Source organism: Ziziphus jujuba, chromosome 10 (genome assembly GCF_031755915.1).
Source record: "Ziziphus jujuba cultivar Dongzao chromosome 10, ASM3175591v1".
Lineage (NCBI taxonomy): Eukaryota > Viridiplantae > Streptophyta > Magnoliopsida > Rosales > Rhamnaceae > Ziziphus > Ziziphus jujuba.
In genome coordinates this window covers 19324615-19349764 of record NC_083388.1, presented here as the reverse complement: position 1 = coordinate 19349764, position 25150 = coordinate 19324615, and the positions used below count along the sequence as shown (strand labels likewise).

At 35.6% G+C, this 25150-nt stretch overlaps 5 protein-coding genes and 1 pseudogene across 13 annotated transcripts; all 6 read right to left on the bottom strand.

Annotated features, from left to right (window-relative positions):
- Positions 1–2930: 2930 nt before the first annotated feature.
- Positions 2931–3651, bottom strand: LOC125420853 (uncharacterized). Its single transcript, XM_048468071.2, has one exon. The coding sequence runs from the start codon at positions 3645–3647 to the stop codon at positions 3087–3089; it is 561 nt and encodes a 186-aa protein (XP_048324028.1). The 5' UTR covers positions 3648–3651; the 3' UTR covers positions 2931–3086.
- A 373-nt stretch (positions 3652–4024) lies between these two features.
- Positions 4025–9688, bottom strand: LOC107411697 (uncharacterized). 4 transcript variants are annotated; one of them, XM_016019333.4, is made up of 4 exons: positions 9462–9688; positions 8416–8765; positions 6378–8329; positions 4025–4165 (listed from the first exon to the last, which is right to left on the bottom strand). In XM_016019333.4, exons 2-3 carry the CDS (start codon positions 8760–8762, stop codon positions 6391–6393), a joined length of 2286 nt encoding a protein of 761 aa, XP_015874819.2. In that variant the 5' UTR covers positions 8763–8765; positions 9462–9688; the 3' UTR covers positions 4025–4165; positions 6378–6390. The 4 variants fall into 4 exon arrangements, with proteins under 4 accessions (XP_015874819.2, XP_015874818.2, XP_015874817.2 ...); XM_016019332.4 differs by lacking the exon at positions 4025–4165 and adding an exon at positions 4978–5787; XM_016019331.3 differs by lacking the exon at positions 4025–4165 and adding an exon at positions 4978–5506.
- A 973-nt stretch (positions 9689–10661) lies between these two features.
- LOC107411685 (probable L-cysteine desulfhydrase, chloroplastic) lies at positions 10662–13769 on the bottom strand. The gene is made up of 2 exons (XM_016019319.4): positions 11486–13769; positions 10662–10865 (listed from the first exon to the last, which is right to left on the bottom strand). The coding sequence occupies exon 1, from the start codon at positions 12938–12940 to the stop codon at positions 11489–11491; it is 1452 nt and encodes a 483-aa protein (XP_015874805.2). The 5' UTR covers positions 12941–13769; the 3' UTR covers positions 10662–10865; positions 11486–11488.
- Positions 13770–14414: 645 nt separating this feature from the next.
- LOC107411679 (probable L-cysteine desulfhydrase, chloroplastic) lies at positions 14415–17010 on the bottom strand (annotated as a pseudogene).
- Positions 17011–17844: 834 nt separating this feature from the next.
- Positions 17845–20924, bottom strand: LOC107411704 (probable L-cysteine desulfhydrase, chloroplastic). 2 transcript variants are annotated; one of them, XR_001580898.4, is made up of 3 exons: positions 19210–20924; positions 18450–18564; positions 17845–18181 (listed from the first exon to the last, which is right to left on the bottom strand). XR_001580898.4 is itself a non-coding variant. In XM_016019343.4 (2 exons), exon 1 carries the CDS (start codon positions 20612–20614, stop codon positions 19214–19216), a length of 1401 nt encoding a protein of 466 aa, XP_015874829.3. In that variant the 5' UTR covers positions 20615–20922; the 3' UTR covers positions 17845–18181; positions 19210–19213. The 2 variants fall into 2 exon arrangements, 1 of the variants encoding a protein (XP_015874829.3); XM_016019343.4 differs by lacking the exon at positions 18450–18564 and having other exon boundaries at positions 19210–20922.
- Positions 20925–23294: 2370 nt separating this feature from the next.
- Positions 23295–24580, bottom strand: LOC107411684 (uncharacterized). Of its 5 annotated transcripts, none has more exons than XM_016019317.4 (3): positions 24430–24580; positions 23765–24040; positions 23295–23630 (listed from the first exon to the last, which is right to left on the bottom strand). In XM_016019317.4, the coding sequence occupies exons 2-3, from the start codon at positions 23910–23912 to the stop codon at positions 23488–23490; spliced, it is 291 nt and encodes a 96-aa protein (XP_015874803.1). In that variant the 5' UTR covers positions 23913–24040; positions 24430–24580; the 3' UTR covers positions 23295–23487. The 5 variants fall into 5 exon arrangements, with proteins under 5 accessions (XP_015874803.1, XP_015874802.1, XP_024926234.1 ...); XM_016019316.4 differs by having other exon boundaries at positions 23765–23980; positions 24430–24551; XM_025070466.3 differs by having other exon boundaries at positions 23765–24037; positions 24430–24526.
- Positions 24581–25150: the final 570 nt, after the last annotated feature.

Sequence of the window (25150 nt, the reverse complement as noted above, 5' to 3'; positions counted from 1 at the left end):
CTTCCTCAAATTTCAATTGTCTCTCAAGTTTGTGAAGAAAAAGTTGTTAGAAAACAACAACATAATTAGTTTTCGCAAGGAAAATCATGGAGAGCAAAGAAGCAATTAGAGTTGGTTCATTCTGACCTTTGTGGGCCTCTAAATCCATCTTCCAATGGAAGTAAAAGATACCTAATCACTTTCATCAATGATTTTAGCCGAAAAGGTGGTTATGTTCTTTGCAGGAGAAATCGGGAGCTTTTGCAGCTTCCAAAAACTATAAAGTGCTGGTTGAGAAAGAAATAGGCAGCCTGATCAATGTCCTTTGATATCTCACAAGAATTTGTAAAATTGTGCTAGAATCATGGAATTAGGAGGTAGCTTACAGCAGCTTACATGCATCAATAAAATGGAGTTTGCAAGCAGAAAAATCGCACTATTTTGAACATGGTGTGAAATATTTTGACGAGGAGTGGCATTCCCAAAACTTTTTGGCCCGTAGTAGTTAATTGGAACATTCGTATTTTAAACAAAAGTCCTACTCTTACTGTCAAAATACTATGCTGAAGGAAGCATGGAGTGGACGGAGACCTGCTATAGATCATTTCAAAATTTTTAGGCGTGTTGCGTGTGCCCATATTCCAAGTCAGAAAAGGACAAAGCAAGATGACAAGGGAGAAAAATGTATTTTTCTTGGTGTTAGTAATCAATTAAAAGCTTATAAGCTTTACAATCCTATCACTAAGAAAATTATTATTAGTCGCAATATTATCTTTGACCAAAAAAAATAAATAAAAAAAAAAACTTGATGATGGAATAAAAGTGAACCTCGACAACAAATTCCAACGGATTTTGATGGTGATGAAGATAAATGATAACCAGCACCAATCACTCAAAATGTTCCTCAAAGTTCATCTGTAAATGAAGAAAATACATAACAAAGACCTCGGTGATAAAGGAAAAGATATGCTTGGATGATGGATTATGAGGTAATGAATTTTGATGACTTTGAAGAGGACCCACTCACTCATTTTGCTCTATTTTCAGATTGCGATCCTGCAGCTTTTAAGGATGTTGTTAAAGAATCAAAATGGCGAAAAGCTATGGACACAGAAATTGCAGCTATTAAAAAAAAACAACATATGGGAGTTGACTTGGCTTCCAAAAGGGCAAAAGATCATTGGAGTGAAATGGGTGTACAAGACAAAGCTAAAGGAGAATGGAGAAGTTGACAAGTACAAGGCATGCTTAGTTACAAAAGGCTATAAGTAAAAATTTGGAGTGGATTATAGAGAAGTCTGTGCTCTTGTTGCAAGATACAACACAATCAGACTGGTGATTGCATTGGCAGCACAACATTCATGGCATATCTTCCAATTGGACGTGAAATTGGCATTTTTGCATAGTGACCTGTAAGAATAGGTATTTAGTGATTAACTTCTTGGTTATGCTAAGATTGAAGATGAGCATGAGGTGTACAAATTAAAGAAGGCACTATATGGACTAAAACAAGCTTCGAGAGCTTGGTATAGTAGTATAGATGCTTATTTTTCTAAGGAGGGTTTTAAAAAATATCCATATGAGCATACACGTTTTACTTAGATGGGAGATGAAGTAAAATGTTTATTGTCTGCTTATATGTAGATGATCTTATTTATATTGGAAATGATAGTACCATGTTTGACAAATTTAAGAAGTCTATAATGGTTGAATTTGATATGACTAATCTCGGGTTGATGCATTATTTTTTTAGTATTGAAGTGACTTAACCTGCTGATGGAATTTTTATTTCCCAAATGAAATATATGCAAGAAATTTTGGACAAGTTTCAAATGAAAAACTGTAATTTTGTCAGCACACCAACTAAAGTTGGTTTGAAGCTCATCAAAGATCCTGAAGGAAGGAAGTTTGATAGTACCCTTTACAAACATATTGTGGGAAGCTTGATGTATTTAATTGCAACAAGGCCAAATATAATGTAAACTGTTACTCTTATTAGCAGGTATATGGAATGTCCAAGGGAGATGCACCTTTTAGCTACTAAGAGAATTTTTCGATAGTTGCAAAGTACCACTGACTATGGGTTGTTCTACAAGAAAGGAGAAAAGTCAAATTTAATTGGCTTTACAGATAGTGATTACGCTGGAGACACAGAAGATAGAAAGGGTACGTTTGGATGTGTCTTTAAATTGGTATTTGGAGTTGTTTCATGGTCATCAAAGAAGCAAGCAATTGTCAGTTTATCAACAACAGAAGCAGAATTTGTAGTTGCAACAACTTGTGTGTGTGAAGCTATTTGGTTGAAGAAAATACTTGAGAAGCTGCATTTCAAGCAAGAGGGAGCCACTGCAATTTATTGTGATAGTAATTAAGCAATAAAACTTTCAACAAATCTTGTGTTACATAGGAGAAGCAAACATATAGATGTGAAATTTCATTTCCTAAGGAACCTGACAAACGAAGGATTCATTGATCTGATTTAACGCAAGAGTGAAAACCAGATTGCTGATATAATGACCAAGCCCCTCAAGTTAGTATCGTTTTTCAAGTTCAGGAAATTTCTTGGAGTCTCCACTTTGGAAGGTCCGATTTGAAGAAGTTAAGATATGTATTAAACTGAAAGATTTTTCAATTTAAGAGAGGGATTGTTAAGATGTTAATTAATTTCTTTTAAGTCATATTTATTCTAGTCAATTGTATTAGGTTTTGAAGTCTAATATCAGTACCTAGTGTTTAGCTTGTACGTAGTCTTTAAGAGTTAATGGTTTGTACCTGGTCTTATGTACATAGTGGGCATGCTGGTGTGTTAGTGGGTTTATTCTCCTATTTTTATGCATATTCCCATTGATTCTAGCTCTATAAATAGAGCAGCTGGTATGGGCTGGGTGTAAGAGTGTTAAAGCAAGCAAAAAGTTCAATAAATTTACCAAAAAAAAAAAAAAAAAAAAAAGCAAAAGTTCAATAAAGTAGGTTTTTTGGGGTGAAAAACGGGGGATTCATTAGAAACCAAAAAAGAAGGGCCAAATAGAGCCCCGATTCAGGGTGTTGCCTCAGGCTCACTTTCCTGAATCAAACTATCAAAAAAGTTTTGGGTAAGAAAGAACTATCTACAGGACCAAAGAAACTATTTTTACTAGCCGTTTTCCTACATAATCGGCAATACCATTGATCCTCCTAGGTACCCAACCAAAATAAATACTAGCAAAAGAGGGAATAAGTAAGAGAATGTCTTTGAAAAACTGCTCAGCAGTCCAATGAATGGACTTAAAATCTCTCGCCGTAATACTTGATATTACTAAAGCAGCATCAGACTCCATAGAAACTTTGCTCCAGCCAAAACGAGTAGCAGCCTGCATGGCTCTTAAGATAGCCTCCATTTCCGCAACTTCAGGGATGAAAACGTCAGACTTAAAAGTGTGAATATGCATGGTCTCCCCTTTTTCATTCCTGGCTATGAAAGCCAAAACACTGCCTTCCTTGCTCATTGCGGCATCAGTATTTATCTTGATAAAACCTTGGCTGGGTCTTCTCCAAATCTGCAAAAAATCTCCGATCCTTTCCGAAGTCGCTGCCACATCTTCACTCATTCTATTGTCAGAGCTCTCTTCAGTTTCTCTGTACCTGTTCCAAATTTTCAAAACAGAGATATCTATTACCAATAGGTTCATGGTGCAAAGTTTTGTTTCGTAATCCCCACAGATTTTCCAGAATCATCACACTCCATCTGGATCTGCTATCAGTTTTAGATAAGAAAGCAAATCCGGGCAATCCACTCCTTCCCATCTTATAGACCAAGGGCTTGCGAACCAGATTCTTTTCGCGACTTCGCAGCGGAAGAAGACGTGAATTTCGTTTTCAGAGCTCTCACAGCCGTGTACACCTCTATCATTTTCTACGTCAATTCCTCTACGAACCAAATTTGACTTCACTGGGAGACCAAAGTTTGCAATGAAGACCTTAGACAATATAGTAGTTTATTGTCTCTTTTTTGTTTTTCTCATATTTCTATCATCAATAGCCGACGATTTCTTTGGTCTTTCCATTTCTTCGGCATCCATTCACCGTCGGATTTCTTCTCATGGGCCGATCCAGCTTTCTGGGCAGCAATTGTCTTGATCATCATCGTTATTCAAACCACCGTCGGTCACACCTTCTAACTCAAGATTTAACACCTCAATATGTTAAACTGAGATCAACAGAAAGAGAAAAAGGTTATTAAAAAAATTATATAAAAATTATTCATCATGCTTCTAAATAAACCATCAAGCACATATTCAATATTCTAAAATAAAATAATAAAAAGACTATCCAAATGGTCATAAAAGCTATAACAAGTTTCTACTTGTTTTTCAAATTATTTTAGAAATAACAACGTTTCCTTAAAAATAAAAAATAAAAAATCCAATGTATAAAGCTTAAATCTGTTGCATGGCCACCTAACGACAATTACTCGTAATCATCTATACAAACAAAATAAATAAATAAATTTTGGGTTGAGCAAAAACGTTGCTATCTTCTTCTTCTTCCTTTTTTTTTTTTTAATTAATTATTTATAGTTTTTAAAACATTATAGTATATTATGTAATAAAACATAGTCAAAATGAAATATAGTTCATTCCCAAAAAAGGAAAAAAGAAAAAGAAAGGTAGTTGAAATAGGATGTGATCAGCTTCGGTATTGCATTGCATATGTGGGTAGATATGAGAAAATTTTCAGTTTACCTTCTTTGCCTACATGGCAATCTGATTCCTGAATTGGTACACGTAAAAATAATTTCATGTTTGAATAATTTATTTATCTCAGATTACATAACACATTCGATATTAACTACATTGCATTATTAACCCCCAAAAAAAAAAAAAAAATATGTCAGTGGGCTTCCCAATTTCAACCATTTTCTTTGCCCTTTATAATTTTTTTTCCTGTCTTTTCTGCTTGGACTCTTCCGTTTTCACAATTTGATTATATAAACAACGATAATTTAGGCCAAGAAAAAAATTAGGTATAAAATAAATCCTGTAAAATAAGATCATATTTTGATGTCTCCCACACCGGTTCTTCTAAAAGAAACCCGTAGGCTTGAGTAAGGACTTTGCTACTTTTTTTTCTTTTGATTCAAGATGGGGGAAGAGGGATTTTTTAACCCAGATCAGGATTGAACCTTGAACCTATAGTGTACTTTCAATGGTACAACTACTGACCAAGCTATAAGTACAGGACTTTGGTAACTTACAACTGAAGATTTTGACGAGTCTAGCCAAACATCTTTAAGTTGTTTGGTAATATGACCAAACAATTCTAAATTGTTCGGCCAACAAGAACCGAACATATTTTTGATTGTGTGAAGAGGCATTTTGTTCGATCAATAAAGCATAGTGGCTTCGATCAATAAAGCATGGTGGCCCTTCCCTTTAGCCTCGACCACCGGTTTGTGTAAGATGACCATGAAAATCAGTTGTATTTCATCATTAAGATGTAAGCAGTACACAAAAAGTTGAACCGAGAAGTAACAGGAGAGGTGTAACATCTGCAAGATGAGTCAAATTCATACAAAAGCTTAAACTAGACTAAAAGACATATTTTTACTATCGATATTGACATGCTAACTAAATGATATTCAAACTAGAACCAATTGAAGTTAGCAATACAACTAGAGAAGAATAATAAATTATAAATACACAGAAGCTACCCAACATGTATCAGATTCCTGTGCGTGTTTATAAAAAACCTATGGCATCCAGTAAATCTTTCAGTCCTTCAAAAGAGCCAGATTACAAAATATGATATTCCTCTTCCTCTGATGTAATCCTATTAACAGGACCACAAAAGGGGAATCATTAGCACGATCTCAAGAAAATAAAAATATGGAACAGCAAGTTCGGAAATTAAATGTAATTCATGAAGTCTCATTTGCAGGTTAGAGAACTTTATTTGAATCATCTAAAAGAATCATGCCACTAGAGCAGCATATCAACGTGCCATCCATGTTGAGCATTGTTGACCAATATGAAAATGTTTCAGAACACGTATACCAATTATGGGAATGCAAAAATACAAATTATTAGTCCGTGGGCATGTTCAAATGTCACAGGGACTGAAGGACGTTATCAACTATATATGTACATGTCTATCTTCCTACAAAAGACAAAACTGGTGCAAGGGAAGCCACGCCCACAGATGCTCCTAAAAACCAAGATATGGTGGTCACCCTTACAAAATAACATACAATATGCAAATCAACATATCAGTCAACACCATGGATGCAACAAAACAATCCAAGGAAAAACAACTAGAATGACAGCCACAAGTAAGCAACCAGGGGTGGGGGTAGAAAAGATAGAATGAGACACACAAGTAAGCTACCGGGTGTGGGGGGCAAAAAAGAAGCTAATACTTACAAAGTCTACCATTCTATAACCCCTCTTTGCAAGTGGATTTGTTGTGCCCAAGACCCTTGCATTTGCTGCACTGCAGCTGACGTTTAACTACCTCTTGTGATCCATATTTCTTTGTCGTAGGTCGTCCTGGTGGCCGACGGGTGGGAGGAGGGGTTACAGTTACTGCAATCTGAGAAGAATCTTGCAGCGCAGGCACATCCATATTTGGGATTGGATGTACTGATTCTGAGTATGTCAATCTGTAGGTCTCAGTCGTATAGTATCTAGAACAACAATCATATGGGCTCCGACCCACACAGGTAACAACAGCAATAGCATGACAACAAGGCAAACTAGTTAATTGCCACCCTCTGCAACTGCAACTCCAGTTATCCATGTCAACAACTTCAATGGAGTCACCACGAACCTCAAATGTGCTTCCACCTGACAGTAACACTTGAAGGGTACGGACTTTCTGGGTTTCCTTTTCTAGCTTTTCCTCCATTGAAGGAGTTAGCCTTGTCACCCATTGGTTAGAATCAGCTCTTCGTTCATAGATTAACTCCATAATCTTACCCCTTATTACATCAACCATTTGTGTTATTGGTAACTCATGTGCATCAGACACCCAACTGTAGAACAACTCCCCAAAATTTGACGTCATATGGCCATATCTAGCACCCTGAAAATATGCATTTGCCCAGTTTTGGGGCTCACTCTGTACAACCCAATCGTAAGCCTCCAATGATATACTTTTGATGCTCTCAAGACACCTTTCAAAATTTTCAGGCCTTGGTGCATAAGCAGCAGCATAAAAATCCTCCACCATGAGGCGCTTCACCTCATGAGAAAACTGTCCTTTCAAGTCTCTCATAAATTGCTCAGTTAAATACCTTAAGCAATAGCCATGGTATGAACCCTTAAATATCTCAGCAATTGATTCCCTTAATCCCTTCTGTCTGTCCGCCACAAATGTTATTGGACAAGAAACTGATATTACAGATTTTAGTTGTAACAAAAACCAATGCCAGTTATCATCAGTTTCTGTATCTACCACAGCAAAAGCAACAGGGAAAACCCCATCATCCCCATCTGCAGCAGTTGCAGCTAATAATGTGCCTTGATATTTTGACTTCAAGGATACACTATCTAGGAAAAGGAGAGATCTGCAACCTTGTTGGAAACCATATAATGAGGCATGGAATGCCACAAAGAGCCGATGGAAACTTGAGTCCTCTTTAGTGGTGAAAGTAGCAAGACTGCCTGGATTGGTCTCCATTATCTTCTCGCAAAAGAGAGGTAGCTGATTATATGCCTCTTTATAAGATCCCTGAAGCTGTTCCTTTGCAATTTCCTTCCCACGCCAGGCCTGAAAGTAGTTTAGCTGTATTCCATATTCTTGCTTGATATCATTTACTATATCCTTGGGCTTATAATTTGGGAAAACTTTTAACTTCTCCTTTATAATGCTTGCGACCCAACTCCTAGTTGCCTGGTGCCCAGTTGTTGCAACAGCTCCTTCACATGTATGTGTTGAATTCATCTTCTTAATGCATATTAACTGAGTGGTAGATAACCGTGACGCATGAATTCTCCAAGGGCATCCTTCAGCTTTGCACTTGACAGTCACACGATGACTATCATTCTTTTTATACCTAAATGCAAATTGATGTGCAATGGCATATTTACGCAATGATTCACGAAATTCATGAACACTGCTGAATCTTTGGCCCACACCAGTGATAGTATTCTGCCACTGCTGTGCACCTTTAGGATTCTTCTCATCATTGGAACCAATAAGAGGAAAAATGGGTGAAATTTCAGCGGGTATACCAATGTGAGCACCAACATGGTTGGTATCATCTACAACGTCAAGAGGCATAATAGATTGAGTGGTATCACCCACAACATCATCCACAACATCAAGGGCATCCATCGGGACAACAGTTTCGGACAAAGTTGTTCTGCTTGACCTACAAAATCAAGGAAATTCCAAAATTTCAACAAAAAATAAAGACTAAATAATAATTAGATATTGGCTTAGAAATCCAGAAACTACCTACTAGCAGGCATATTTGAAACATCAGGGGCTACAATTTCTTCCATGATGACATAAACATCAGCTGTGGCAGAATCCCCATGGAATTTAATCATGCGTTTCAGATCCTTGTCATTGGAAATTGTAATGAGAGTCCTCTTATTTCCAGGAAGGAAGTATTTGATGAACATTGTATTAATGCTACAATTGAACATCTCTGCCACCTCCGTCTTAAAATCATTGAACTTCATTTGGTCATCGATGTCTATAGCATGAGCATCACCACCACTGTAGGACAATGTACCATCTTTATCACTCACAAAGTCACCCCCCGACTGACATATTGCTATCATTTTCTTCCCCGCCATGAGCTGCCATGGTTAAAATAGATTTCAAATAATTTGTTAAGCAATTCAGAATTTCAGAAAACATTGAAGTGAAATGTGAAGACAAGAAACTTCATAGTATTGCTCATGTTCCAGTCATTGTCATTATTAATTTCAAACTCTTAATCATGTAACACAAAATTCTGTAGTCACTCTGCTTCTCCTCCATTTTTAAGTTAATTAATGGATAAAAACCAGCTCTAAACTGTGAGGAATTTTGTTTTATTTTTTTATTTTAGTATCAGAAATTTCGCATACAATTCATTACATAGCGGTGCTGCAAACTGATTCCATACAGAAACTAAGTTCCAGTTATTCAGAATTGTATAAGAACACGGGAAAAAAAAAAAAAAATCATTATCTCAGCTTGCAAACTGATAATCAACGGTAACTTCAAAATATACGCATTAAAATTGAATGGCTGCCAAAGCCATGTAAAGCACATAGATGAATAGAGGCAACATAAATATCCGAAATTTTTTTAAAAAAAAAATTACGCGAAAATTTTATCCTAAGAGCCCTAGTACCAAATTTGACACCTAAAATTTAAATGAAAGGTACCCTAATAATAGAATAAAAAAAAACTTTTTTTTCTTTTTCTGTATCTGTAATCAATCTCCAAACCCTAAAAACATAGAAAATTGGGGAAGCAGAAGATAGGAATTAGGGAAATTTACGTACCGAATGAGAAAGAGATAAAGAATTGAAGAGGAAGAGGTTGCCCTAATCCCCAAATTGGATTCGGCGTCTCACCCAAAATTTTCGAATTCATTCACAATCACAAATCCACCGCCTCCCCCAACACCACCACACCCCCTACCCATACACAACACAGGACGAGAGTTTTTTTTTTTTTTTTTTTTTTTCTTTTTTTCTTTTTTTTTTTTGGTGAATACACAGAATGACAGTTTGCTTTGTTTATTGCCACCCATACTATATTTAATATTTGTATATTTATATTTTTTATACTTAGATTTATCAACCATATATGTCTGTATTGTGTGTCCGTATGTACATAGTGTGTGTGTGTATATATATATATATATATATATATTCTTTAATTTTTTATTTATCCTTTAAATTTTTATTCTATGCTAAGAATTATAAATAATCTCTTATATTTGGTTCCAAAAAAAAAATATTTTCATAACATATATATCAATATACGTTACATATATCTAGTTGTGTTACTATTAAAAATAAATTAATTGTGGTCTTTTCCCTGTTTTTTATTTTTTGGTTGTAAAATTTTAGGATTTTTTTTTTTGATATTGTAAAATTTTAGTTTTACTGTTAATTATTTGTAGTGTTTATTATTTAACTATCATATCTTATAGTTTCACATTGTTATATTTATATATGACACTTTCGTATAAAATATTAGTAAAATTAAATTGATATAACTATTAGCTTTAAAAAAGAAAATGCCTGATTTGCTTGTTCAAGAGTTTTGTGGTCGCAGAATATTATGATATAGAAAAATGGATCCAAACAACCGAATTATGGAGGAAAAAATAAAAATAAAAAACTTAATTTCACTCCTTTTTATTCTCAGAGTAAGGGACCTAGATATATATATATATATATATATAATAATCATTTCTTCGAGGTTGCTACAAGACTCTTTGCACATAAGCAAAGCCACAAGCGCCATAATCCGTTCTCAAGTTATCTCTTGCTATCTTTTGGTTGGTACTTGGTAGTGAAAATCATTTGATTCTTATAAAGCTGAACAAGCAGGAAAATGCAGGAAAATACTACCCTTTTACCCTGGTTTAACTTTCAATATGATGTTATTTTTGTAATGGTACAGAATTTTCCCCAAAAAAACAAAAAGAAAATCTTTCAATACGACATCCAAATACAATAAAGGAAGCAATGAAAAGCATGAAAACGAATACTAGCCATTGAATATCTTCAACAACAATTCTAATAGTGTTCATAGCCATTGAATATTTTCAACAACAATTTCTCATAGTGTTGATAGCCACTTTGTCCTCTGATACAGTAAACATCATACTTGCTGTCTGATTCTCATTGGTAAAGCATTGATTCTTATAGCTAAAGCAAATCTTTTATTTCATTCTACCACAAAACCAACAAGAAATATGTCAGTGAAAAAAAAAAAAAAAAAACTAATAAATTATTCAAAAGTTACAGCAATTTCGATCCATAAATTAAGAAGTCCTTGCACGTAAGTAATTGCGCGTGCCAACATTAGCGATAAGAAATATAAACATATCCAATAAGGACTTGAAACCATTATACAGCTTATCTTTGATGGCCAACAAGGAAGAGTGTTATATCATACAGGATATGGATAAGTTCTAAAGGAAAATAATAATAATAATACTAATAAATAAAGGAAACGTAATGCTTTGTACCACTAAGATTGCCACAGATGTCCAAATAATCACATTGACCATGATATAAAATAAAAGAATATAAGATCATACATTCTTATCACAAAGATTCTACATCAAATTTCAAACTTGGGAGGAGTTGCAACATGGTACCAAGAAGAAGAAATTTGGCAATGACGAAGAGATGCTGGTTTTGGGGTTAGCAAACTTAGGTCAGTTTGGGATGTCAAAGGATTGCACAGATCAAACTTAAAATAATCCAGTTTAATCCAATAGTCTTGAATTCTAGATGGGTCCTAATGTCCAAATTAAAACCATTCAAGGGATGAATATAGTGCTTACTTTTTAATCAAGAAGAGAAGTGCAAGTAAATCCATTGCCTACGAGTTGGTTAATTGCATTCCTGAACTTGAGATAATCATCAATTTTGTTATAGACTTGATGAGAAATTCTAGCGTACCCAGTTATAGGCTCAACTTCCCCATCTTCTGGTGTCCTGTAGTAAATATGCACTTCAACACCAAAACTCTCCCTTAAATGTGTCCTAAGCTTCACACAATCATTCTCACTTGAAATACCTAAACAAGAAGGTAATCCAACCATGATCATTGCTGCACACATTTCAGGTGGAGACCCAAGATTTGTTCCCCAAGCTTTCGCCAGCATCTTCCCCATCTCCACGACAGCTTCATGATTCCTTTCCATGATTCCATGAATACCTTTTTCAAACCGACTAATGAATTCCAAAACAGAAGGAACCACCAAAAGAGGACTATAATCCCTGGTCCCAACCCAAGCACTTTCAATGGCCAACCCATTACCATAGTCATGAGACACTATGGGATGGTGCAAATCCGAACACTTCGACAACTTTCTACAATACAAAAATGCAACTGCTGGTGGGGAAAAGAACCACTTGTGCAAGTTACTGGTATAAAAATCTGCTCCAATTTCTTTCATATCAACATCAATGCACCCAATACCATGAGCACCATCCACAAAAACTTGGTCAACACCTTCTTCCCTACAAGTCTTAACCAATTCCTTAACTGGGATTACAAAGGACGGCATTGAGGTAACATGGTCAATCACAGCTAATCTAATATTTTTACCATTAGTTTTTCCTTCCTTCAAAGCCTTCCTAAATGCAGATATAATCTCGTTGTTTGAACTCACAGGGAATTTAAAATGAACTTCGATAACATCCCCGCCAGCACGAGAAACATAGGCCTTGATTGAGTTTCTAACTGCTCCATAACCATACTGAAGCACAATGATGGCATCCCCTTTGTTATATGTCCCTTCAGAAAAAGCCCAAGCTGTTTTCTGTAAGACTATGGCAACGGCAGTGGTGGTATTATCTAAAACCGAAATTTCATCAACATCATATGCATTGACAAGGTCTTTGATTATTGTTCTTGTTTTCAATATCCCCTGTCGGAGCTCATTGTAGTAGAAATGGTCAGGCTGGCGTAGGTATTTGAGCTGCCATTGTTGCAGGGCAGTGATAACAGGAGCAGGACAGCAACCAAAGCTCCCATTGTTGATCCGGGCAACACCAGGATCATGGTGAGCAAACTCTGATTGGATTTTTGAGTCTGTAATGAAGGAAGAGAGACTTGGCTTAATGTGTATATGGGATTTGGGGACAGCATTGTGGTTGGGATAGTGGTCATGGTAATAGGCCAGTAGAAGTTGAAAAAGAGGCTTAAACTTGAGGAATTGAGGTTTTTGATGTTGAAGAAGAAGAAAAAGAGAAAAACGTCGATGGTAAGACATAGTCCTCTGCCTAGGCATGAAGCAGACACTTATACACAAATGCGTTGAATTGACATTCAAAATTTCTAGCTCAAAGCAAGAAATTTTTCCTGGTTTATGACCCAAGTCAAGAACATTTTTGGCTAAGGCTAACTAAAAGTCTCGTTCAATATCTCCATTGAAATACTTTTCTCTCAATTTTCTTGCCAGACAAACGAATAGTTGACTTTCTGTTCCGTTTTCTCAAGTAATTAAGATAACCAATCTGATTGCAGGGTATTGGTAATTACCAAGCAAGCATCTGACAGTTAATAGAAAGCTGAATTAGAAGCAATAAACAATAAGGATCAAATACAAAGAACAGGAAGAAAAAGATGAAGGTTTTGATTCACAAGGCAACATGGTCAAACCTTGTTATATAGGATGTTCTAGTCTGTTGTAAAATGGACAAAGTATCAGGTGGTATTAAGAAATGGGTTTTGGTTGTTTTGATGAATCCGACGATGAAGACAAAGGTGGCCGGTCAGGTTTCATTGTCAAAGCGATTGAGTAAAGCTTTGACACATAAGGACAATGTTGTGAGGCAGCATGTCGATGTTTTCTAGTGACCTTTACAGAATCAGCGGGGTCAATTTTGATCAACCACCTCACGGCTTTGGCTTAGGATAATATAGAGGAACATGATTAAAGATTCACTAATTTTATGTTCCATTCGAAATTCCTTTTCGCCGAGTGCTTGCTCCTTGGATTCTTTAATTGAATGATAATAATATAGAAAAAATTGTCTTTCTGAATCTCCATTGTAATAGAAATAATTCTTCCCATGAATATTCTCGACTGTTTTTTCCATTTCCATTTCATTTATAAAAAGGATTCTCTTTATCATTAAGACTATAAAAGTTAGCTTATTTGATAGTGACATGTTAATTTTTTAAAAGATGTCATCAACACAAAATGAAAATAATGCAACAAATTATTATTTTTATTTTTTATTTTTTTGTCTTTTGCTAACCGATCATAATATATAAGCGTTGACTTAAGAAACTATCAAGATGATGTTTTTATCTAAGCTGTCATATTGTATTTACATGGGATTATCTTGTGGTCACCATTGCTACAAGTGCTATTCATTTATATGTTCAACCAAAAAAAACGTAGCAACAATGGGGATGCAAGAATGATATATCTATCATGAGTTGGCCTAAGATTATGTTAGCCTGAAGCTGAAAAGGTCATATCTCAATTACGTCAAGAAACATTTACACACACCTAAGGCTCAACTGAGAGTTTCTCATCATCACAAATAAAAATTCATAAAAAAGCTAAAGATGAAACAATCTTTCTGCTCCGCTACATGCACCTTTGCAGTTTATTTCTCTAAAACTCTCGGCATTAATGGTATAAAAACCATAGCAACTAGCCAAGCATACAAGAATTTTAGAGAGCCATAGGCGTAATGCTTGTACCACTAAGATTGCAACAACTGACCAAACAGTCAAATAGACCATGGAAGGAAATAAAAGAATATTTGAATAGGAATAATACAAGAGAATATATAATAATAATACAAGAGCATATATTCTCATGACAAAGATTCTACATCAATTTTCAATTACTTGGGAGGAGTTGCAACATGATACCAAAAGAAAAAAACAGATTCTATTGTTGGACTTAGCAAACTTAGGTGCATTTGGGATGCTGGATCCATTTCACATATCAAACTTAAAATTGTCCAGCCAATCCAGTGCAGTCTAGTATTATAAACAGATTTTACTGACCAAAATAAAACCATTCAAGGGATGAATATAGTGCTTACTTTTTAGTCTAGGAGAGAAGTGCAAGTAAATCCATTGCCTACGAGTTGGTTGATCACATCCCTGAACTTGAGATAATCATCAATTTTGTTGTAGACTTGATAAGAAATTCTAGCATACCCAGTAATAGGCTCAACTTCCCCATCTTCTGGTGTCCTATAATATATTGGAACTTCAACACCAAATCTGCCCTTAAATGTGTCCCCAGATTCAGACTATCCTTCTCACTTGAAATACCTAAACAAGAAGGTAATCCAACCATGATCATTGTTGCACACATCTCTGGTGGGGACCCAAGATTTGTTCCCCCAGCTTTTGCCAGCATCTTCCCCATCTCCACAACAACTTCATGATTTCTTTCCATGATTCCATGAATACCGTTCTCAAACCGGCTAATGAACTCCAAAACAGAAGGAATCACCAAAAGAGGACTATAATCCCTGGTCCCAACCCAAGCACTTTCTATGGCCAACCCATTACCATATTCATGAGACACTACAGGATGGTGCAAATTCAAACACCTTGATAACTTTCTACAATACAGAAATGCAATTGATGGTGGGGAAAAGAACCACTTGTGTAAATTACTAGTATAGAAATCTGCCCCTCTTTCTTTCATATCAACATCAGTGCACCCAATACCATGAGCAACATCCACAAAAACTTGGTCAACCCTACAGATTTTAACCAACTCCTTAACTGGAATTAAAAAGGATGGCATTGAGGTAACATGGTCAATCAAAGCTAATCTAACACTCCTACCATTAGCTTTTCCTTCCTTCAAAGCCTTCCTAAATGCAGTTATAATCTCGTTGTTTGAACTAACAGGAAATTTAAAATAAACTTCAATAACATATCCGCCAGCGCGTGAAATGTAGGCCTTAATTGAGTTTTTGACTGCTCCAAAAGCATGCTGAAGCACAATTATGGCATCCCCTTTCTTATATATCCCTTCAGAAAAAGCCCAAGCTGCCTGCTGTAAGACTATGGCAACAGCAGTAGTGGCATTATACACAATAGAAATTTCATCAACATCGTCTGCATTGATAAGTTCTCTAATTATGGTTCTCGTTTCCAATAACCCCTTCTGAAGCTCATTGTGGCAGAAATGGTCAGGCTGGCGTAGGTATTTGAGCTGCCATTGCCACAGAGCGGTGATAACAGAAGCAGGACAGCATCCAAAGCTGCCATTGTTGATCCGGGCAACATCTGGATCATGGTGAGCAAACTCGGATTGGATTTCTGAGTCTGTGATGAAGGAAGAGAGATTTGACTTAATGGGTATATGGGTTTTGGAGCCAGCATTGAGGTTGAGACAGTGGTCATGGGAAGAGGCCGGTGGAAGTCGAAAAAGAGGCTTAAACTTGAGGAATTGGGGTGTTTGATGACGAAGAAGGAAAGGAGCGAAACAGTGATAGTAAGACGTAGTTCTTTGCGCAGCCATGATCTGCCTTAAACAGAATGATACACAAACGCGTTCCAATCATTCAAATGGTAATAGCAGAGCCTATTTGATCTCAGTCATAATGCTACGAACTGTCAATAGAATGGTTACGGAAATTCAGTCACAATGAATGAAGATTTCAAGTTCAAGACAAGAATCTTTCATGGTTAAGGACTTTAGAAAATACAAAAATAATGAAGTAAAACATTTTTGGCCAAGGCAAACTAGAAGCCTAACTTTGATTAAAACTCCAGCAACATGACATAATGAGTACAATATTTCTCTTTCATATACTTTTTCTTCCATTTTCTTAACCAACCAAACAAATAGTAACAACCAAATTGGGTTTTTAAGCAATTGAGAAAACCAATGCTTCCAAACCCACTAAAGCTAGAAAGAAGTTGAGGGTATTAGTAATTACCATGCTGCTCGAAGCCTCCGACAGAGAACGGACAGCTGAAGAAACAACAAACTTTTACAATGAGGATCACATACGAAAAACAAGAAAGAAGAAGGTGCTTTTAAGAAATGAGTTTTGGTAGTTTTGATAAATCAGACAATGGGGATAAAGGTGGTTGCGTGGGTTTCAACGTCAAAGTGAGTGAGGTTTGACATATAAAGACAATGTTTTCTACTAACCTTTACAGATTCAGAGGGTCAATTTTGATCAACAGGTTACAGGTTTGGCTTAGATATGAAGGAAGATGGTTAAAATATTCATCAACCTAACACCCCCATCATTGGAAATTCCTTTTACTGATACTGTGTGGTTGCCCCTTGGATAGTTGAATGATACAGAAATTCCTTTCTTTCGTCGTTTTCGGTTTTTTTTTTTTTTGGGTGATTAAAATGGAGGAAAGATAAGAGTAATTACTCTTTCTATTTTGTTTTTACGATCTGCTTTTGACTACTTTTTTTGTTTCTTCAACTTATTATTATTATTATTATTATTTTCTGAATTAATTTTATTAGAAATAATTCTCTCAATGAATAATCTCGATCGTTTTTCCATTTCTTTATTAAAAGATTCCCTTTGTCAATAAGACTAAGACCACATAGCTTATATGATAGTGACATTTAATTTCTTAAAAATATCAACCAGCACATAATGAAAATAATGCAACAGTTTTTGTTTTTGTTTTTGTTTTTGTTTTTGTTTCTTTTTTCCCTTCTAAAATATCATAATATAAATGCTGACTCGAGAAATATCAAAATGATGTTTTGTATAAGTTGCCACATTTCATTTACTTTTTGGTACTACACATTACATTTAGTTGATCATCTTGTGGTCACCATAACTGTTGGTGGTTAGGGTCTATGAGGGTATTGCCTAACCGAGGTAATGGCCGGGAAAATATTTGACATACACCGACTGATCCTTTACTCGTTCATTTCAAGAAGCTGAAAACGAAAAACAGATCCAGGTTCAAAGTTCAAACCATTGTTCATGCGTTTTAAGTAGTATTACTGTTTTAAGAAACATATGCAACGTTTACATATGTAAAAATTTACAGGCGCTTGAGAAAGATACCAAAACTTCTACCTGAAGAAATTCCAAAACGCCAGCCTCTGAAAAACTTTATGGTCAAGCCTCATTTTTTTTTTCCCGGATTGAAGGTTAAGTTTTCCATTAACCCCCCAAAAAAAAAAAAAAAAGCCAACTCTAGGTGTGTAAGAATAAAATATCCAGAAGTTAGCCTAAAGAGACTTCATTTTGTTAGCCTGAAGCTGAAGAAGTATATCTCAATTGCCGGCTTTAACAGCATGCAAATTACAAACAGTCAAGAAACATTTACAAGACACCTAAGGCTCAATTGATAGTTCCTCATCTTCATAAATAACAATCATAAAAAACGGTGAAGATGAAACTCTCTTTCTGCTCCCCTACATGCACCTTTAAGGTTTGTTTCTCTACTATTCTGGGCAGTAATGGTATCGAAACCATAGCTACCAGCCAAGCATGCGAGAGTTGCAGAGAACCATAGGCCTTATTCAGATAGACTTCTTCAGTGCCTCACTCAACTACACATAAACAGAAATTACAAGTCAAAGATGACAAACAGATAATTAAATCAGATTCATAAATTATGGCACAAAATTTTCTTTTTAGAAACAACGAAGACACACATGCTCACCCTTTTATTTTTTTATTTATTTATTTTTTTTTTTTAAACACGACCAAGTGGTAGTTAAGACTAGAAAATTTGGGGGCTAGCCGGCCCCATTCCACATCCCAATCTTCCCATGGCTAATGGCTAATCCCACAAGAAAAATATAAAAGAATTGCTACCTATTTGCAAGAACCAAGAACCTTGCAACATTAGAGAATTTGGAAACCATTGTTCGGCTTCCTCCATATTTGGTGGCTAACAAGAGCCTCATATTACGTAATACGTAGTGTGAACCTGGCAAATGAAAACCGTATAATTATACTACCTTTACACCTGCCAAAAAGCCTGAGCGTTGAAGATCAGGTAAGGAACCTACTTCACATCTATCATTTACAAATTTCATATTGCAATTTATATTGGGATGAATGGAGGAATATGATTTCCAAAGCAAAGTTAAAGAAACTGAATTGCCGCATCTTTGCAATTGAATCTTGCTAGACAAAGTGTGGGAAAGAAGAAAAATATGATAACGATGCAGATGACATAATTGGTGAAGAACACCCTAGTAGCTTCTATCTCTAAAATAATGCATATAACAAAATATAAACATTCAACGCTTCATGGATGAGTTGATGAGACACAAATATATGACATAATGACCATGCATGTGCTCATGACTATTTACCAAGAAATTTCATTTCGAATTCCCAAAAAAAAAAAAAAAAAAAAAAAGTCAGCAAAAACGTAACAAATATCGATTGTAAATGTTGATATATCTTGTTACTAATTTACAGGCACACAAGCACATACATTCATATTTAAATCCCTAAACCACTTGTAAACTTACAAGCACAATTTGACAAAAATGACGAAACACAAAGAAGATAAACTATCATCTCTAGCTCATAGACCACCAATCAGGATAAAAGCAGAGCATACCTTATCATGTAGTGAGAAGGGAACAGGTGAATCCATCACTAACGAGTTTGTTAATAGCATCTTTAAACTTGTTATAGTCATCAACTTTGTTATAGACTTGATACGAAATGCGAGCATACCCGGTTATTGTTACATCCTCACTATTTCTAGGGGCTCGGAAATATATTGGAACTTCAACACCAAATTTCTCTCTCAAATGAGACCTCAACTTCAAAGTATCTTTCTCAGTCAAAATTCCCAAACAAGCAGGCAATCCAATCATGATCATGCTTGCACACATATCAGGAGGGCACCCAAGATGAGTCCCCCACTCTTTTGCTAACATCTCACCCATCTCAACGACAGCATCATGGTTCCTCTTCTTAATTCCCTCCAAACCACCTTCGAACTTATTTACGAAATCCAAAACCGAAGGGACAACAAGCTGAGGACTATAATCCCTTGTCCCAATCCAGGCACTCTCTATTGCCAACCCATTACCATACTCATGAGACACTACAGGGTGGTGCAATTCAGACAACTTGGGTGACTTCCTACAATACAAAAACGCCACGGAAGGTGGGCAAAAGAACCATTTGTGCAAATTACTAGCATAGAAATCAGCTCCAATCTCTTTCATATCAACAGCAGTGCAGCCAATTCCATGAGCAGCATCAACAAAAACCTGGTCAACGCCTTCTTCCCTGCAAATCTTAACCAATTCCTTGATGGGTATTACGACACAAGGCATGGATGTCACATGGTCAATCACAGCAAGCCTAACCCTCCTACCATTAGCTTTTCCTTTCTCCAAAGCCTTCCTAAATTCAGTCACAATCTCATCGTTGGAACTCACCGGAAAAGGCAGAGGGACCTCGATTACATACCCGCCGGCACGTGTAACATACGCCTCGATGGACTTCTTGACGGCACCATAAGCGTAATGAAGCATAACGATGGCATCGCCTTTGTCGAATCTGCCTTCGGAGAAAGCCCAGGAGGTCTGCTGGAGGACAACGGCGGCGGCGGTGGTGGCGTTGTCGACAAGAGAGACCTCGTCGACGTGTTCGGCATTGATGATTTCCTTGATTATGGACCTGGAACGATGAATCCCCTTCTTGAGCTCGTTGAAGTAGAAATCATCAGGCTGAGCGAGAAACTTGTGCTGCCAAACCTTCTGGGCTTCGAGAACGGAAGCGGGACAGCAACCGAAACTACCGTTGTTGATCCGAGCAACGTCGGAGTCGTGGTGAGCGAACTCGGTGGCGATTTCGGATTCGGTGAAGAAAGAAAGCCTGGGCTTTTTGGGTAAATGGGTTCTGGAATCACCGTTGAGATTGTTGGCGTGGTGGTGGTGGTGGTGATGGTTGCGATAGTGTTCGTGATCATCGTCATGGTCGAGGTTTTCGTGGGCTAGAGAAGCCATTGAAAAAGAAGGGAAAAAAAAAAAATTAGGGTAGGGAGACGAAGATGGATATTGAAACGGAGAGAGATAAGAAGAGCATCAATGTATGAGAGAGTAAGAGATAGACAGAGCGAGAGAGGGCTAACGGTGGAATTGGAATTTAGGTTTTTTTTATTGGAAGGATGAGATTTGAATGTGTCAATACGACACAGAAATGGAGAGAGAGAGAGAGAGAAAGGATTAGAAGAAGCAGAAGGAAGAGGAGGGACAAGTGGGACGCATTGGAGTTTCCATTAACTTAGTAATCTAGTCAGGTGCCGCCAATTCAGACACTCACTCACTCACTCTCTACTCTCTTTATCCACGTATATTATTCCACTCCTTTATTTTATTCAATATTTAACAAAATATTTTTGGATGGTTTACTAGCTTTGATTTTCCTTTTTTTTTCTTTTTTTTTAATCTAAGTATGTATTTTGAGATTTAAATTCAGATTCATGACATGAAAAGGGGGGGTAAAAAAAAAAAAGGTTGTGGTTTTATTATTAAGATATTAAAAAAAAGAAGTATGTTTTTCATGGTTGGTTTTATGGGGACTTATATATTCACAAATAGGCTGTGGTGGTAAATAAAAAGAAGGAAATAAAATAGTAGTTTATTATCCCGCAGAAAAAGGATGATAAAGACTAAAATTCCAAAATATATATATATATATATATATATATCAATACAAGTGAGAGATTGCTTGGCAACTTGTTGATGAACTGTTTGTGATGCTTTTCTCGCAAATTGCCAATAACCCTTCCTCATAACTCATCACATCACTTCTTGGTAATAAAAAATAAAAATTTAAGAAAAACTATTAAAAAAAAGACTCATCACATTAACTTCAAATTGAAAAAAAAAATATTTTAAACCACTTACTTTTACATGATTTATAAATTTTTGATATGTAGTAAAATTTAATTTAAGATAATTTTAAAATAATTGATGTGAATTTAAAATGTTTATGAAAGGATAATATAGAAATAGGTAGTCCAGACAGAAACTATATGATTTTATATCACGGAATTCAATATAAATTTATAAAAAAAAAAGAATTTTATCAATAAAAAAATAAAATAAAATAAAAACATTGTTTTAGATGTACTAAGAAATCTTTATAAAATTTGCGCAAATATATGAATATGGTTAGAGAATATAAATTGGAGTGTGTCAATGAGATCAAACATCCATTTTAGTTTCAATTCTAAAATATAATTCCGGGGTTGGTGGTGGTAACTCATTATTACTATTATTATTTTGCCTTGTAATTGGCCTTCGTTGGCTTTCTTTTAAGCGAATGATGTCTTAGCCCCAAAAAATAGTAAAGTTAGTAGGATTTCATTGGACAACTTAAAATGGGACGTTTATTATCTTCTGTAATAGATAGTAATAAAATATTAAGCAGTTAGTAAAAATTGTCCAATAAGCTAAGTAAATGATTTTATGGTAGGGTGAAATTCCAATTGATGAAAGGATGATTATTCATGTTGGCATGTTAGCATACAAAGTAAGAGTAAATCATAGGGATAATTTTGGAAATGGAATTAAAGTGCGGTTGAGCATTCCAAAGTGGTAACAACAGTCGTCGGTGTAGTTGTCTAGAGACGGTCCCACGTGATGCAGGAGGGACAAAATTAGGTTGCGTTTGGGTTAGGCCCTAAGTCCTTTTCCATACCAATTTTGACATAATAATCATAATGCAACTTTTTTATTAATGTCTATCTGCTATTATTTTTCTATGCATAACGCCTGCCCACTTCTACTCTCAAATTTTCCTCCTCACGATTTAACAATTTTCTTTTTGGCCCACACAGCACTCAAAAGAGAGAGAGAGAGAGAGAGAGAGAGAGAGAATGATTTATGCTATTATAGAAATTTACAATTGGAATGATTTATGCTATTATAGAAATTTACAATTGGATTTTGTGTTATTTTAGTAAATCTAAAAATTCGAATCCCTTAAAACATGAGATATTATACATTTCCTTTGACTTCTTACTGGTTTGGTCCTTGTCTTGCAAAAATCGAAATAAAACTCCTTATTTTGGCTTAAGCATTTCCTGAAGTTAGTAGATGATGCTTCAAAAAGTAATTACGGGCGCTAGGAAATCAATTCCATCAAATTCTTCACCACTCAAACATAGCATTGAAAAGGAAAGGAAAATAAAATAAAATTAAAAAAAGCAAAAAGAATGGAAATCATGGGTTCAATTGGTTGAAAATTTGACTTGCTCTTCATTTTGCTTCTTTACTTTCATTTTTTTTTTTTTTTTCTCAAAAGGATAAGGGCAAATGTAAATGAAAATCTTTCCAAAACATAATATTTTTATCCTTGAAAGTGAATAAACCTAAATCCGTAAACCTTAGCAATTCGCACCATTATAACAAGGTTTCCAACTATGTTAAATTAGAGAAAGGTCTGAGTACTAGTAATGGATATTGGAACCTGTATATATGAACTTGATCTTTGATATCATATAGGAGCTATAAACTTTTTGCTGCCTAATCCGGAATTAGATTTTATTGGGACTCCATCCTACACCCCCTACCCTTCCTCTTTTCCCAAACTTTTTATCCCTCAAAAGATCACACAGCATGTCAATCAATTATAATGGTGTATGTTCTACAATTCCTAAGCAGACAAAAAAATTGTAAGAATACAACAAACTTTCATACAAGAACAAACATTTCAAAAAGCTTAATCATTATGTTCTTTAAAGGTACATCCATTCCGAGGCAGACCTAGACTTGAAAATGAACCAATCCTGGTGGTCTATCTCGAAACTAGTTGTATTTAAAAGACTAATATAATTGACTAACAAAAGTATCTCAAACTTCAATAACCAGTGCTATTTTCCAGTGTCATAAGCAGCTATGTTTTGGGGTTCACACTCGGGACTCAGTAAGCGTACCAGCAAAGCAGAGGTTGAGCTTACGGTTACTGCTCCACAAGCTGCCCATCTGAGACTTCTAGGAACTGTAATTCTTGGACCTGCATGAGCATTGAAACCCAAAATATAGAGGAGAAATGCATGACCATTATCAATTCAACATGGAATAACAAATTAAATGCTTTTATGCTTCAAACATTGATAGAATCAGCAGAAAATAAAATTTAGAACAGACCATAATGCAATCTACAAAGAATCCAAAATCCCAACCCTCCTCCAACAGTAAAAATTCCGGCAGTCTGTCGCATCAATCTGGAACAAGGTTTTGCATCGGACCTCATCAGCTCACCATCAGAAAACCCAAAGAACCGCCTTAGAGACATTTCTGTTTCACTTTTCTGATACAATTCAAAGCTCCTCCCACGCCCCAAGATGCTAAGGCCTTAATCCACTAAGAAGAAGTAGACACTGAATCTAATTAACAAGCTGCCCCAACTTAACAATGAATCTTCTGAGAGTAAGAGTAACACAGAAAGAAAACAGATTGGTAAGGTAAAATGCAAGCAAATATCAACTGCTTCAACGTTTTTCTCACAGCCAAAGTAATAATAGAATATAGTCCCAATAGTCAGCAGTATTATTCAAGTTAAAGCAGAGAAAAATCATAAGTTAATTCTAAGAAAGCAACAGAAACTGAAAAGAGAAACCAATGTTTATCTCAGTTCTACTTCTAGTACAACAGTTTTGTTACTGAGTCATTTTATCGAACATTTAGACAGCAATCTTGGTAAGAGGGCAATAACATTGCCACAATTCGTTTTCATCTGTAACGACAATGCAAGAACAAAGGGTTCCCAGAAGGAAAAAAGACACTAGCAAATAGATAAACATTTCACGGACCCGTTTTTGGCTTTTGATTTTGATTTTTTATGCGTTTTATGCTATTTGCAGTCTTCGCAGAGTTCTCTGATTCCTTTTTTTTCTCTGTTTTTAGTTATAAAGAGTAGAACTGAAAAACAATTGGTACCTCTTAATAATGTTTGGGTTTTGGGCCTAGTGGAATGCTGTCACTAAGGCCCCAAATAGAATTGGGCTTCTTAACAAACCTTTTTTTTTATTTAAATGCTTCTTAATATATTTCTACAAATGGGCCTGATCAAGGGATTTAATATATTATCGTCTCTCTTTTTTGAAAAATGGGATTTATTAATATTTTATTTCAGAAAAAAGGAGGAATTTAATTATAACATATTTGTGAATAAGGACAAGCTTTATATTTTTGTATTTTATTTTTTGGGTGGAGGAGGAGAAAAGATACTTTGTGTCACAATTTTGTTGGGTTACGCAATAATTTTTTTAATCTTAATTTTTTTTCAAAGTTCAATGTGGAAATTTTCCCCTGCATAAAAGAAGATTGTTATCTATTGCTTTCTCAGTGGCTCATAGCGTGCCACGTAGAATATTCCTGAACAAGCATTGATGATACTCAACGAAAACCTGTTGGGCTTTTAAGTGGCATCGCTTTCAATCTTCACCAAATGCTTTTTAGCCATTTTAATTACCAAATAAAAATAAAATAAAATAAAAAGTGCACAATGCATAAGTACTATCAGAAGCCACA